General features: G+C 39.0%; 1 protein-coding gene across 4 annotated transcripts in view; it reads left to right on the forward strand.

Annotated features, from left to right (window-relative positions):
* The window catches only part of TCF12 (transcription factor 12), a 389,492-nt gene extending 375,534 nt beyond the window's left edge, over positions 1–13,958 (forward strand). For all 4 annotated transcript variants that reach the window (XM_081227388.1, XM_081227387.1, XM_081227389.1 and 1 more), the window contains 2 exons: positions 8,284–8,437; positions 11,603–13,958. In XM_081227388.1, coding sequence (XP_081083514.1) covers positions 8,284–8,426 — 143 coding nt within the window. In that variant the 3' untranslated portion in view covers positions 8,427–8,437; positions 11,603–13,958. The remainder of the gene's footprint in view (positions 1–8,283; positions 8,438–11,602) is intronic.
* The last annotated feature ends 324 nt before the right edge of the window (positions 13,959–14,282 follow it).

Consider the following 14,282-nt stretch of genomic DNA (forward strand, 5'->3'; position numbering starts at 1 on the left):
ACCTCTGTCTCATTATATAGGTCAATATCTGTAGGCTCAGTGCTTCCCAGAAACCAGTAGAGAGTAACCCTATGAAACAATGCAGTGAACAGCCAGCCTCCTACTCAGCATTAGTGCTTTGTGCCTCTTGTTGACTCTGGTCTCCCACGCTCTTGAATTTCCCTGCCTACACCTGTCCTCCAACCTGCTCCTTCCTGTCTTCCCTGCTTCTCTGTAGTCAGTTTCTTGCCTGCTTTACTCGGGGCATCTGTGAGGCCCTGATGGTTAATAGGATGCCTGGTCATGGCCCCTACTGGCTTTGACCGCTATGGATGTCCTTTATACCCATGTCAGTAAGGTGTCAGAGTTTCTTCGTTGATTCCTGATCAGGAATGCCATGAGGTTCTTGGGTGAATATGCACTGGCATGCCTGTGTGTCCCTAAGGACAAAAGTGTGGTTCATACAGACTTACCACTGCTGACTCAGACAGCTCTCCCAACTGTTTTATTTTGATGTAATCTTTTTTTTGGGGGGGGCCACACAGTGCAGGTTGTGAGATCTCAGTTCCCCAACCAGCGATTGAACCTGGGCCATGGCAGTGAAAGCCCAGAACCCTAACCATTAGGCCGCCAGGGAACTCCCTTGATGGAACCTTGAAGAAGCTTTTAAACTTCATTCTTTGAACAAAGTGTTTATTGTACACCTCCTCTGTCCCAGCCAGCTATATTCTAGACCCTGGGTTATCAATTAATACAAGCTTCCAGCCCTTGAGAGGTTCTATCATCAAGCTTGCTTTTTTGAATATACTTATATATCTTCTTATTCAAAGTTACGAATGCCTCATCCTAAGCCTTTTTGCAAAGAATTTATAGATGTGGCCTTTGACTCCAGACCCCATCTCTAACCTCCCTTCATTGAGAGCAACTTTGTCTTCCTTATTTATTGGGTATTTATATAATATTTTATTTAGGACTTCCCTGGTGGCGCAGTGGTTGAGAGTCTGCCTGCCGATGCAGGGGACACAGGTTCGTGTCCCGGTCCGGGAAGATCCCACATGCCGCGGAGCGGCTGGGCCCGTGAGCCATGGCCGCTGAGCCTGCGCGTCCGGAGCCTGTCCTCTGCAACGGGAGAGGCCACAACAGTGAGAGGCTCGCATACCGCAAACAAAAGGGGGGGGTATAATATTTTATTTAAAGAAAGTTGGAAAAGAAAAATGAGTAGGAGTGGACAGATGCTTGACAGCTACGACAAGGACCCTCAGCAATGATCATAGAAAGAATACTCTTTCTAAGGAAACCAGAGTTAGAGAACTTACTTTCAGAAAAACATAACACTAGTAATTAATTCATCTATTCATTTCCCTCCAGTGTTTTTAATGAATAAAAATGATGAATAGATAAAACACTTACCACTAAAACCAGATACTGCTCCTGTTGTCTTAAGGCCTTTGAAGTACCTGTAAAGCGTAAATGATAATGAAACCTGATCAAGAAGTTACAGACTTGGGACTTCCCTGGCAGTCCAGTGGTTAAGACTCGGCACTTCCACTGCAGGGGGCACAGGTTCGATCCCTGGTCAGGGAACTAAAATCCTGCATGCCGTGTGGTATGGGCAAAAAATTTTTTTAATAATAATGAAATATATTTTTAGAAAAAGAAGTTATAGACTCCCTTGTGATATTCATAAAGACAGTCTGATAGTTGCCACTCATCTGTGGCAGGAGCATTTGTCCCTTGAGCTTTCACTATCTCTTGTCACTTTACCAAATGTTTTTGTTCAATTATGTCTGACATTCAGTGGTCCAAGTATATTCATCCTCCTCCTCAGCAGCCCGATATATTTTCTACCCTAACACTACCCAGCCTTTTGTTGTCAAGACTGTTGCCTCCATCAGCACTGTGAAAGTTTTACTGTCGGGACAACAGTGGTGCCAGAACTTATTCTTGTACAGCACCTTTCCTTCCCACAGTTCATTAGAGCTAGAATAAAGTCATTTGTGTTCTTAAAAATCTTTTTTTTAAGATCAGAGGTACCTACTCTCAGATCCAAGCCATCAAAAATGAGAAATACCTCTGTTTGAAAAAAAGTTATAAACTCCATCATGCCTGGGTGGATCTTTTTCATTCATTTGTAAGATTTCACCTTGTCATGATTCCATGCAAGCACCTAGAATGGAAAAGCTGAGTCTGAAAGAGGATCTAACATCTAGGCTTATTCAGCTGCCTACTAACTTTCTGGTCATTGTTACGGGTACTGACTTTTTCACGCTATTCTGGAAAGCTCTGTATAAGGAGCCATTGACTGATTAGAATGAACAAAACTTAAATACACTGAACTGTAACTTCATTAGGGACTGCTTTAATATTCATAAAAGTCTGCCTTCTTCCCACCCTCAAACTCTGGGCTTCAAAGCCCAGAACCTTTATTTTACAGCTTAATGTAAAAGCCGTGGGATCCATGTAAGACTCCTTGAAAGGCTGGCTATCTAACAGAGTTTCGAACCCTTCGTGTAGCCCATAATACCTGTGCCTTGTCTATAGCAGCACCTTCAGAGTTTGGTGTAACTGCTCTCCTTCCCTGCACTTGATCTCCAGTAGTTTTGAGTTATTTTGGTAACCTGTCCACCTTTGAAAGCCTCTTCATCCCCGCAGGGGCCCTACACAGCAGCCCCTGGGCCCAACAATTTCTATAAAGACATACATTTTGTTTACATGACCTACTTTGGACACCCTCTGGGCTCTCTGGCCACCCCCTTTGGTTTGGGGTAGTGTTCCAAGACCATGTCTAGCTGTCCACAACGTGTCATCCCTAGACAAGTGGATATACCAGGAGGGCAACCAGACCTGGGTCTAGCAGTGAATCCTTGAGAAAAGCAAGAAGTGGCTTCCCTTCCAAGCCTCAGATTTTGCCAGAGCATTTTTGTGCCTTGGTGCTCCACATATCAAATCCCATATGGCCTCTGTCATTGCCAATTTAAGCCTTTCTATTATCGTAACTATAATTTTACCATTACAATTTTACTAATCCTCAGCAGATTTCACATATTATCTTCAAGTTTGTCTTCTCAGCTTTACTAAAGATTAAATTAGTGGTCAAACACTTCCTCCTCAAACTCTTTCACAGGTCAATTCGATAAACGCATTACTCTTCTGGTGTTAATTTAGGGACAATAGAACTATTAGGATTTTAGTTTACTGGTCTCTTAGTTAATTCGAAGATAAATAAGCTAGGACAGCAGTTCTCAAATCTGGCTGGTCTCAGAATCACCTGAGGCTTTTCCTTTTCCCAAACAAATTTCCAGACCCTACCCTCAGTACATTTAATTCAGTTGCGATGAGATGGTCAAACATAGTATTCTTAGCATACTCATTGATAATACACCACTCCTTCCTAAATCTCCACTGAAATGAATAAAAATGGCATTAACCCACAAGGATAGAGGGGGGAGAAGAAAATAACGAGAGCAAAAGTAGATGGAGAAGTGGTAACTGACTTACTTAGAAGAAATTAAATGGAACAGAGAGGAATACCAGCAAGAAGCAGAACATTTTGCCTTACAGGGCCCCTATCCTCTGAAAGCCTCTGGACTTTGGAGGTACTAATTATTGGAAAAAGCAGAAGTCAGGCATCAGACCTGAAAACAGAAAGATTCATTGGACGTTTGCTATGGAAAGTTGGATCCCTAAGTCTCCTCTGTACTTCATATTGCTTCTGCCCTCTTTTCCCTTCCACCATAGAAGCCAGGAGGATTATTTTTAGCAAAAAGTGAAATCTGAAAGGCTGCAAATCTGAAACACCAAGAGGAGCGGAGAATGAGTGAAGTATGAAGCTGAACAGTGAGACCTGCAGCCCTGTGTCCTGCTTTACTTTCCTAATGCTGGCAACAAAGTATATTAATTTTATCGTCAAGGAAATGGGATCATTCTTTTCTAAAGAAATTAAAATACTCTAGAGAAAAGACCTCCAGATTTAGGAATTCCTGAGTAATAATTTCTCACTTTTGGATTACCATAAAGTAATAAAGCCCACCAGTTGATGTCTTACTTCTAATATTAAAGGACAGCCAAAGATTTAAGAAAAACCACCATGAAAAAGAGAAATTGAGATTAAACCAAACAAAAAAGAAAGAAGAAAACAGACATGCAAAAAGCATTGGGAAACTTTTTATTTTTAATTAATATCTTCTAATAAGAGAAAATATATGCATAAAAGAGAAAGAAGCCATGAAAAAGAAATTCAGATGATATGATAGCAGAAAAAATATAGTAGAGGTTAGCTGATAAAGCTGAGAAAAATCTCCTAGAAAGAGCTGGAAAATAGGAGAGAAGAACTAATAAAATTAGGGGGGATCAGTCTACAAGTCCAACATCTGACCAATAGGATTAGTAGAGTAAGAGCAGAAGAGAGCAAAGGGGATTATCATGGCAGTAATACAGGAAATTTACCAGTACTAAAGAGTACACGTCTCAAGATTGGGAAACTCTAATCTTGTGTTAAGAATAATGATTTTAGGACTTCCCTGGTGGTGCAGTGGTTAAGAATCCGCCTGCCAATGTAGGGGACACGGGTTCGTGCCCTGGTCCGGGAAGATCCCACATGCCGCAGAGCAACTAAGCCCGTGTGCCACAACTACTGAGCGTGCACTCCAGAGCCCACGAGCCACAACTACTGAGCCCACGTGCCACAACTACTGAAGTCCGCACGCCTAGAGCCTGTGCTCCACAAGAGAAACCACTGCAATGAGAAGCCAGTGCACCGCAACAAAGAGTAGCCCCCACTCAACGCAACTAGAGAAAGCCCACGCACAGCAATGAAGACCCAATGCAGCCAAAAAATAAATTAATTATTTTTTTTTAAGAATAATGATTTTAATAATTACCTCAAGTTGAAGTGTATCATCATGAAATTTCAGAGCATCCAGGTTAAAAAGAATATCCTAAAGCTTTTAGAGACAAAATTTAAATAGCTCAGAGACAAAGGAACAACACTCAAAATGTTATCAGAGTTCTGAAGAAGTAGTGCTGGATTCCAGGAGGCAGTGGAACAATACCTTCAAAATTCTGAGGAAAAATCACTTTCAACCTAGTATTCTATATCTAGCCAAACTATTAATTAAAATGTAAAGATAGGATAAAGATAGTTCAGATATGCAAAGACTTTAAAATTTTACCTCCCATGTACACTTTCTGAGGAAGCATCTGGAACATATGCTTAGGCCAAATGAGGACATAATCAACAAAGACAAAGGCATAGGATTTGGGAAAAAAAAGATCTAAGGCATGGGAGCAGCAAAAGAAAATCCCATAACAAGAACTACTAGGCCTAGAAAAGAACCAGTTTACGTTGAAAATAGAAGACTATTAGCTGTGGAAGAAAGGTTTACAGGGAAAGAAGATGGAATTAATAGATAATATGATGATGTGTTTGAGATTTTAGGAAGAAATATTGAGAGGCATTTGTTAGATCTATTAGAGCATTTCAGGGAGTCGGGGAATTAGCATTACTAACAAATGAAAAGCAAAGCAACTATTAACTACAGGAAAAACAGTCATATGAACAAGGAAACAAAAAAATACAGAATTCTTGACTTGCAAGTATGTCCACATAGATATAATAACAAATATTTACCTAATCATAATATTGAAGAAGTGACTGTTGCATTAGCCAAGTATTGTGCTATAAAATGTTAAGAAGATGATATTATAGAGAGGCAAGTCCTCAGCCACATACCAGAGTATAATAGACCCTTAATAGAAATGTAAGAAAGACAATTGCTTCTTATGCTCCGCATATAATGTCTGACTTCTTCTTACCTCTTTATCAGGCCTTCCTGGCTACTTAACATGTTTGCCATGGCCTGCTCACACAGACCAGGAAGTATGAAGCAACAGCACTAGCTTTTGCTTTTTTGGATCAAAGCTCACTTACTTCACATTTCGTAGAGCTTACTCTCTTGGTTCTTCCAGCGAGTGTTGTCTGACTCATTGTAGGAGTCTACAAAATCTTGCCTAACTTGAGTTTTTGGTTCTGGTGCTTTCCAGCTATTCTGATCATGCCTCCTAGAGTCTTAGTAAGATAAGAGCAGTGTTCCATTGTAAGAGAAATGTGAGAATGTTTCAATTAGAAAACGTTGAAATCTTTCTCCTCTTGGGATTTCACATGTTAATTTGTGCCCTCTTTTCAGTCTCTCTGGTCATTGTTTGAGACTATTGCCTACACAGTAAAGGAGATATGACACCTAATGAAAGACAGACTTCTCGGGCTTCCCTGGTGGCGCAGTGGTTGAGAGTCCACCTGCCGATGCAGGGGACACGGGTTCATGCCCCGGTCCGGGAAGATCCCACATGCCGCGGAGCGGCTAGGCCCATGAGCCATGGCCGCTGAGTCTGTGCTTCCAGAGCCTGTGCTCCGCAACGGGAGAGGCCACAACAGTGAGAGGCCCACGTACCGCAAAAGAAAAAAAAAAAAAAAGACAGACTTCTCTTATTTGTCAGAGGTACACAATTCCTTGTTAAGAAAGCAGCTCCTGGGACTTCCCTGGTGATCCAGTGGTTTAGACTCCTCATTTCCAGCACAGGAGGCGCAGGTTTGATCCCTGGTTGGAGAACTAAGATCCCACATGCCACACGTGGTATGGCCAAAAAAAAATAAACAATAAAAATTAAAAAATGAAAGCAGCTCCTAATATTTTTACATAGTGATGGACATGCCGATTTCTACTACTAGTTATCTTGATAAATTAAGTAAGAGTGTACCTTCCTTTCTTCATTGCCTCCTCAGAGTTGTACAGGCTTCATGTCTTTTCCTAAATGCAGGGACTTTGATGATGAAATGTTATCGTCATGTATGAGTAAAAATAGAGTCAGTAAATTTACCATAATAAAGTCTTTTGTCTACTTTTTTTAAGACTCAGAAGTAAACTATAAGTGTGTTTTGAAATATGCACATTCAAATATGTTTTTACTTTCCCTGAAAAAGGAAATACATTTTTAAAAAAAAGCTCTGCTATGTTGCATTCAGCTTGGGCCATCATTTCAAGAAAATCTAACATGTAAAAAAAATTACAACTTATATAAAATATTGTTTTCATTACAGACTAAGTTTAGGTGGTCCTTTTTTTTTTTTTTTTTTGGCCGTATGCGGGCCTCCCACTGTTGTGGCCTCTCCCGTTGCGGAGCACAGGCTCCGGATGCGCAGGCTCAGCAGCCATGGCTCACGGGCCCAGCCGCTCCGCGGCATGTGGGATCTTCCCAGACCAGGGCACAAACCCGTGTCCCCTGCATCGGCAGGCGGACTCTCAACTGCTGCGCCACCAGGGAAGCCCTTAAGTGGTCTTTTTATATTATATTCATTAACACATTTTTAATCAGTTTATAAAAATAAGTGTAACAACTTTTAACTGATACTGTATGTTATAAACTGAAACAAAAAACTACACCAGGAGCTGTCATGGGTTAGATATCTTGTACTTAAAACTCATTTAAAGAAGTTATAACAGGAACTGTAGTTCCCAAGTAGATTTTCATTCAGTGGGTTTTAAGTTCAGTGGATTTTCTTTATCTTTATTTCATATGGTAGTATCCCACACTTCAAGCTCCTTTGAAAATGCCCACATCAGAAGTTCCATTCAGTCTTCTCTGCTGTCTCATATACAAAGCAGTAAAGGTTTTTATAACCCTCTCAGTCACACCCCCAACTGTAGAAAGAACTTCTCAATCATCTCATTCTGCATATAAATCAAAGGAGAAAAGCAGGATATACTCAGGCTACCTCTCTTCCTGGAGGGGTTGGCATATTTCCTATAGAGGAATGGCTGAGGGTGTCTCTTAGTTTATCATTTTCTGAACTGGTAGAATTCTAGATAAAGCACAGATGTCCCTCTCCAGCACATAGAGAATGTCAGCATTCATAACAGTTCAATGTATCATATCTTCACAGGACACTGAGGAGATTCGGTAGACTAATAACAGCATTTGCCACAGTGTTTGGATGAAGCAGTAAAAGAACTGCTTTAAGATATTAATGTAGATCAAGTCAAACCCTGGAAAACTAAATCATAAGAAGAAAACACAAAATGGTGAGAAAGAAGTATAAGTTAAGTTTTAAGGCTCAGTTAATGCTGAGGTTTTATGTAAGCATATCATTGCTGCCTCTGAGGTTATTCATTATAGGAATGGAATTACACAGAGATTGGTAATCCCCACAGAGAGAAAAAATAACAGCCATTTGTTCAGTTTAAGACCCAGGAGTCCATGATTCATAACTTCTGTCTCTAACGATGAAATTATTTTCCCCTATTTCAGAGAGGAACCTTAACCCCAAAGCAGCCTGCCTTAAGAGAAGGGAAGAAGAAAAAGTTTCTGCCGTATCGGCAGAGCCACCAACCACACTGCCAGGAACCCATCCTGGGCTTAGTGAAACTACCAACCCTATGGGTCATATGTAAACATCAGCCAGGTAAGTATGGGTATGAAAAGAAAGTACAGGGAATTCCCCTGATTCATTTTAAACTGAGTTAGAACCTTTGAACAGAATTCTCTGGTAGCACTGGTCATGGTAAAGGTTACGTGTAATTTGGAATCCAACAGCTTACCTTTCTGTTATATAGTTAGAGAGCCCATGTCATTTTATACCAAATTACTGTTCTCTTCAAAATGTGATACTGTCCTTTGATTCATAAAGAACTTTGGGCTCTCATGTTCTGGATCATCATGTATACTCCCTCACATGAATATTATTCTGATCCAAGGAGAAAACAGTGCAGTGACTCATCTATCAAAAAATACTTTTGCTACCACTCATGGTCCTCATTCCTCTACTCAGAAGTACTTGATGGTATCATCAACCAGTATTCTGTTAACCATCTACCTCTTCTCTATCATGAAATCTTCATGCACAAAACAGTTATTGCTTGCTTCCATTTGGATCATTAATGGAAGTCTGTAATACGCATGTTCCTTCCCCTGTAAGAATATTAGTTACACCTTGCGGAATCTATTAAAGAATGTAGAGGTGTTGTATATGATAGAATCAGAACATCCTTCTCTTGGGAATTTTACTTGTTGAAAGACTGTTCTTTTTATCTTCCTCTTCATGAGCTAAACAGTTTGCTTCTTTGTGATTTTTTTTTTTTAACAAAGTGACAACAGTAGTAGCAGGTTGTTGCCCAAGTAATTAGATAATGTGAACCATCTTTTTCTTTTTTTTTTTTTTTTGTTTTTTTTTGTTTTTTTTTTTTGTTTTTGGTGGTACGCGGGCCTCTCACTGTTGTGGCCTCTCCCGTTGTGGAGCACAGGCTCCAGACGCACAGGCTCAGCGGCCATGGCTCACGGGCCCAGCCGCTCCGCGGCATGTGGGATCTTCCCGGACGGGAGCACGAACCCGTGTCCCCTGCATCGGCAGGCGGACTCTCAACCACTGCGCCACCAGGGAAGCCCAACCATCTTTTTCTTAACTATATACATTCATATTATCTATAAGTTATAAAGTTAATATTTGGGTGACAGAATTAATACAGACCATAATTAAATATTTGGGTCAGTAACAAAATATAGCTTGCAGCATGGATTAGGAATAGAACTGGTAACTTCAGTTTAATAATGTGCCTTCAGCAGTGCATAGTTCTTTTCCTAGTTTCATCAGCAGAGTAAAAGCAGTAGTAAAAGTAAATGGATGGGAGCTTTGGAGCAGGAAAAAAATACTGAGTGCAATTTCATTTTGTCAGCTTTGTGGCTATCTCATTTTGAGCTGAAAGTTTGGAATTTGATAGAATATTTTGTAAACTACAAAGATTAGTCAATAACTCACCTTTTCCTGAAGAAATTGATTTCCTACCACCTCTTCATATATCCTTCTTAGGATCAAACTAGACCAAAACGGAAGATTTCATTTGGGGCAGAGGAGGAAGTATTGATGTAATTATTTAGGTGTCAGTTATAATTCTAACATTAGCACGCTGGAAAACACCCTGTCATCTCTCCCACCAAAAAAAAAAAAAAAAAAAACAGCTGTAACAGACTGTGCATGTCAAATGGGCTTTAGGCAAGAGCTAGTTAAATTACAGATCCTCTAAAACCCATGCCATTGCTTCATGTTCTGTGGAAACTATAGAATATCATGAAAAAATATTTTTATTCAAAAATAAATTTTGAAGTCTTCAAAATAAATACAGGCAACTGTTTCTTGGTGCAAAAGGGACTTTCTAAGTTGGCGGATTATGTAGAGGTACCTTCCTATGGTCGGGTACCAGGTAACCACCAGGCTGTGAGAAGAGCACTTCACATTCAGCCGTCACATTTACCTCAGAGCCTGGGTCTTCTTTTCTTGTCTTTCTAGTTTGTTGTACCCATTTCCTATTATTCTCTTCCCAGTCTCTCTCTAGCTCTTTCTCTGTCAGCTTTCTCTCCCTACCTCACATCTCTCTTCTCCCCTACTGTTTACTTCCTGTTCTTTCATTGCTTCTGTATCTCCTACTCTTTCATAGCTCTATCCTTTTCTCTATTATGAGGAAATTCCCCCACTTTAGGTTAAAATTAAACCTTGAGCATTCTCACCTATCAAAAAAATTCTTTTTTAAAAGGAGTGGGGAGAGGTTTCAAGGTTATATAAGAAATGTAGTAAATGCACTTTGTTCCATAAGATTTCAAAGGCTAGTGTTTATTATATTAAAATAAGTCTTAAAGATTGCTAATTTCATAAAGGTGGTTATCTGGTTTCATCTGATACCTTCAATTCTTTATAGAACTGGATAGCAGCAGATTAAAACCAGCAAGAGATTGGGCAGCAGGAAAATGACTGCTAGAATCAGAATGGCTGATAAATGACCACAGAATGACTGACTATAAAAGCACAATAATATAAGGCCACGAGGCTTTGAATGTCTCAGTTATCCATCCCTAAGAGCATCACTCTAATATAAAACCATGCTGTGGCCCTTGTTTAATAAGGAGGTGAAAAGTATGATTCTTCCTAAAGCTATTTCCATCCAAAATGGATAAAATGGGAAATTTCAGAGCTACTACTATGTATATTATATTAAGAATATAAACATAAAATTTGTACTAATAGAGTAAATTTTCTTAATAAATTCATTGAATAGACACTTACTGAGGACCTACCATGGACCAATAACTGAAACCAATGTGAAAATGAATTCAAAATGGTCCCTGCCCTCAGAAACTTTCAGTTTAGAGGAGATAGATGTAAACAGTTAACACAGTACAGTGGACTGGATGTAGCAATAAATATATGCTTTAACGTCTCTCCACTGAGAACTGGATGAGTAGAACCTCAGAGCTCAGGTATTGCCAACCTGAATGTTGCCAAAATTAAGGTTTGCATAATTACCACAGCTGTTATATAATCCTCTATCTTGTGATTCTATAATTATATGATCTCCTTTAAAAATCTTACCACATACATCAAGTAAAACCATTTTAGTTACACCTTTAAAGAAAAAACCTCATTTATAAGTCATGTAGCTGACTGCTAATTTAGTGTAAACCTGGGTATAAATGAGGAATACCAACTTGTTTTGTTTTGTTTTGTTTCTGGGGAGGTGTTTATTTTTAACCACGATGTCCTAATTGGTTCTGTTCTCTCCCTTGGCTCTCCCTGCCACAGTTCCAGAGTTATCAGTAGGCTAGATAGAAGGTGACCTCTCCTCATAAGGACTTGGACAACTCAGATTATCTGAAGACACAAACCTGATAGGAGGGAGAAGAAAAAACAAAACACTTGAAGCAAGAAATGCAAATGTAATCCTACGATCAAAGCAGCTGGTCAACACTTCCATCAGAAGTGAAGATAGGAAGCTCATCAGACAGAACATCAGCCCATGAGATGTTCGCAACATATCATTTTGTTGCAAGCAGTGTGTCGCTTCTGCACAATCAGAGACTGTCTCGATCTCTCCACTCACCGTGGAAGTTGCCTTGTGCCTAAACTGAATTGACAAATGCATTGTAACTACAAATTTTATTTATTGTTATGGAACTGTAAGGTCTACATATAAAGGGAAAAAGTTAATGTGGAAAGCTGATCTCCACTCAGCTGATGCCAGCATTAGTTAAAGCTGTTCGCGTGCAGAGAACAAAGCAGTGACAACCATTGGCCCTTAGCATTCCCGGCATACCTATTAGTGTCTTAAAAAGGAAGGGAAAAGTCTTTTGTTGCCCTCTCCTATCCTTTTGCCATATGAATAGTGTTTTCCAAGAAATAGGAAAATATTACTTGGTATATAGCATTTCTCTCGTGCTCATTTTTTCATTCATTTTTATTTTTTCTTTTTGGGTGTTGTATTTGGTCTCTGAATCTGAATAGCTTATGGTCACAGTCCAGAATCCTCCATGTAGCCCTATGTGCTTTGCATATTTACCTTACAAAGATAAGCAGAGACCATCTGTGACCATAGCCTAGCTAAGATTTTAAAAGGGGAAATTTTGTCCCCTATATTTTCCCCCAAATAAATATTGCTTTATTTCTAATAATAACAAGACTTTTCAAGCTTCTAGGTTTCATAGTAAAGCTTGTAATAGAAGTGTAAATTACAAGGGAAGAATTTACTTTTTAGAAATTGCTTTGTTTTCCAAGCAGTTAAGTACTACATATAGTACTTATAAAGTGTTAGCTGTAAGTAAGCACAAAATGGATTTAAAATACAAAGAAGATTTTCAGGCTGTGATTATGTTGAATATAACAACCCAGTAGTCACTAAGGCAGGTAGTGTGATAAATGAACACACCACTCTGAGGCTAATTACCTAATGGAATACAAGAGCAATGGTCACCCATGTGTCCTTATTCTAGCCTTTATTTCTCTGTCGTTTGGATGGCTGGTTAGTGGGGAGGAATTCAGTGGGTGATGTAATCAACTGCAAACCATCTGCCCTGTCCCAAGAAGATGAGCCAGATTAGCATTAAACCAGTCCTTGTCAGTCCATCTTAATACTGTGCATTAAGGCACCCCTCTGTCTCTAATCCTTAAGAGTTTGTTTTTAAGACGTAATAATCACTTTGAACTTCCATGAAACCTGTCTTCCACCACAACAACACTGGGAGAGAAAAACATGCTAAACAAGGTTGTCTTGGCTTAATAATTCCTTATAGCCAATATCAACAAGGGCAATCAGCACACAGAAGAAAGGACCCAAATCACTATGTAACTTAAAGATTTCTGTTAATTTGAAAGAACAAAAACAATTAAGACAGAACTTCAGATTCTCCAATCAGGATGATTCCTAACAAATCAGTCTTTCGTGAACGTAGTGGACTTTTTGGTAACTTTAATTTGCCTATATTCTCCAATTACATCAGACACTCTCTGTGGCCTTGTTCTTCATTTCAGTGTTAATCAGCTAAGACAGAAGTTGTTGCTTATGATGTGTGAGTGAACATATGCCACTGCCTGGCCTTTTTTCTTCGGAGCTTGTTGTCTTTTTCGCTATATTAGACTTTGCAGTATGCCCAGAAGCTTTCCTTCATAAAATAGAAAGAAAAAAACATTTGGCTTATTTTTCACTGTAGCTAGTCTTTTATACAATAATCTTGTAAGAAAATTTCTTGAATTCTAAATATTACTCTTTCTAGATTTTTGAAATCGAAAAGTTTTCAGTAAAAAGTTTCTTACTTTATTTTATTATATTAGGTAGTAAAAATGTAGGGTTATTTACCATAACCTGTTCATTAATATCAGAAATTTACAATAGCATTTTAAGACCATAGTAGAATTCTAGCATACCGTGTAGTACCTATGGAGTATTGTAAGAGCTAATTGTCCGAGATGAATTGCTTCTCATCTTGTTCTCCAGTTTCCATTGTTGGTTTATTGCAGATTTGTATCCTGTGTCAAATTCAAGGTATTATTGATAAATCTTTTGAACCAGCAGCAAGAAGTTCAAAATTTTTTCTGTCACTGTAACAGAAAACACAATATGTATATAACATTTATGTAGCAATAAATGTGCCATCTTTTTTTTTAACATAGTAAACTAGTGAGTTTTTTACATTCCTCTCTCAAACAATAATGCATTTTGGTTTTTTTTCCTCCATCTCATTGCTCCCAGGAATGCTCACACTGCTTTTCTTTCTTTTCTCCCAGCTTTCTTGAGATATAGTTGACATATAATATTGTGTATGTTTAAGATGTAGAACGTCATGATTTGATATATGTATATATTGCAAAATGATTACCACAGCAAGGTTAGTTAACACATCTATCACCTTACATAGTTCCTTTTTTGCGTGTGTGGCAAAAATGTTTAAGGACCACGCTGCTTTTCTTATGTGCATTGTCTGTGACCTTA

This window comes from Mesoplodon bidens, assembly GCF_964165515.1.
Source record: "Mesoplodon bidens genome assembly, chromosome: 3".
NCBI classification, from domain to species: Eukaryota; Metazoa; Chordata; class Mammalia; order Artiodactyla; family Ziphiidae; genus Mesoplodon; species Mesoplodon bidens.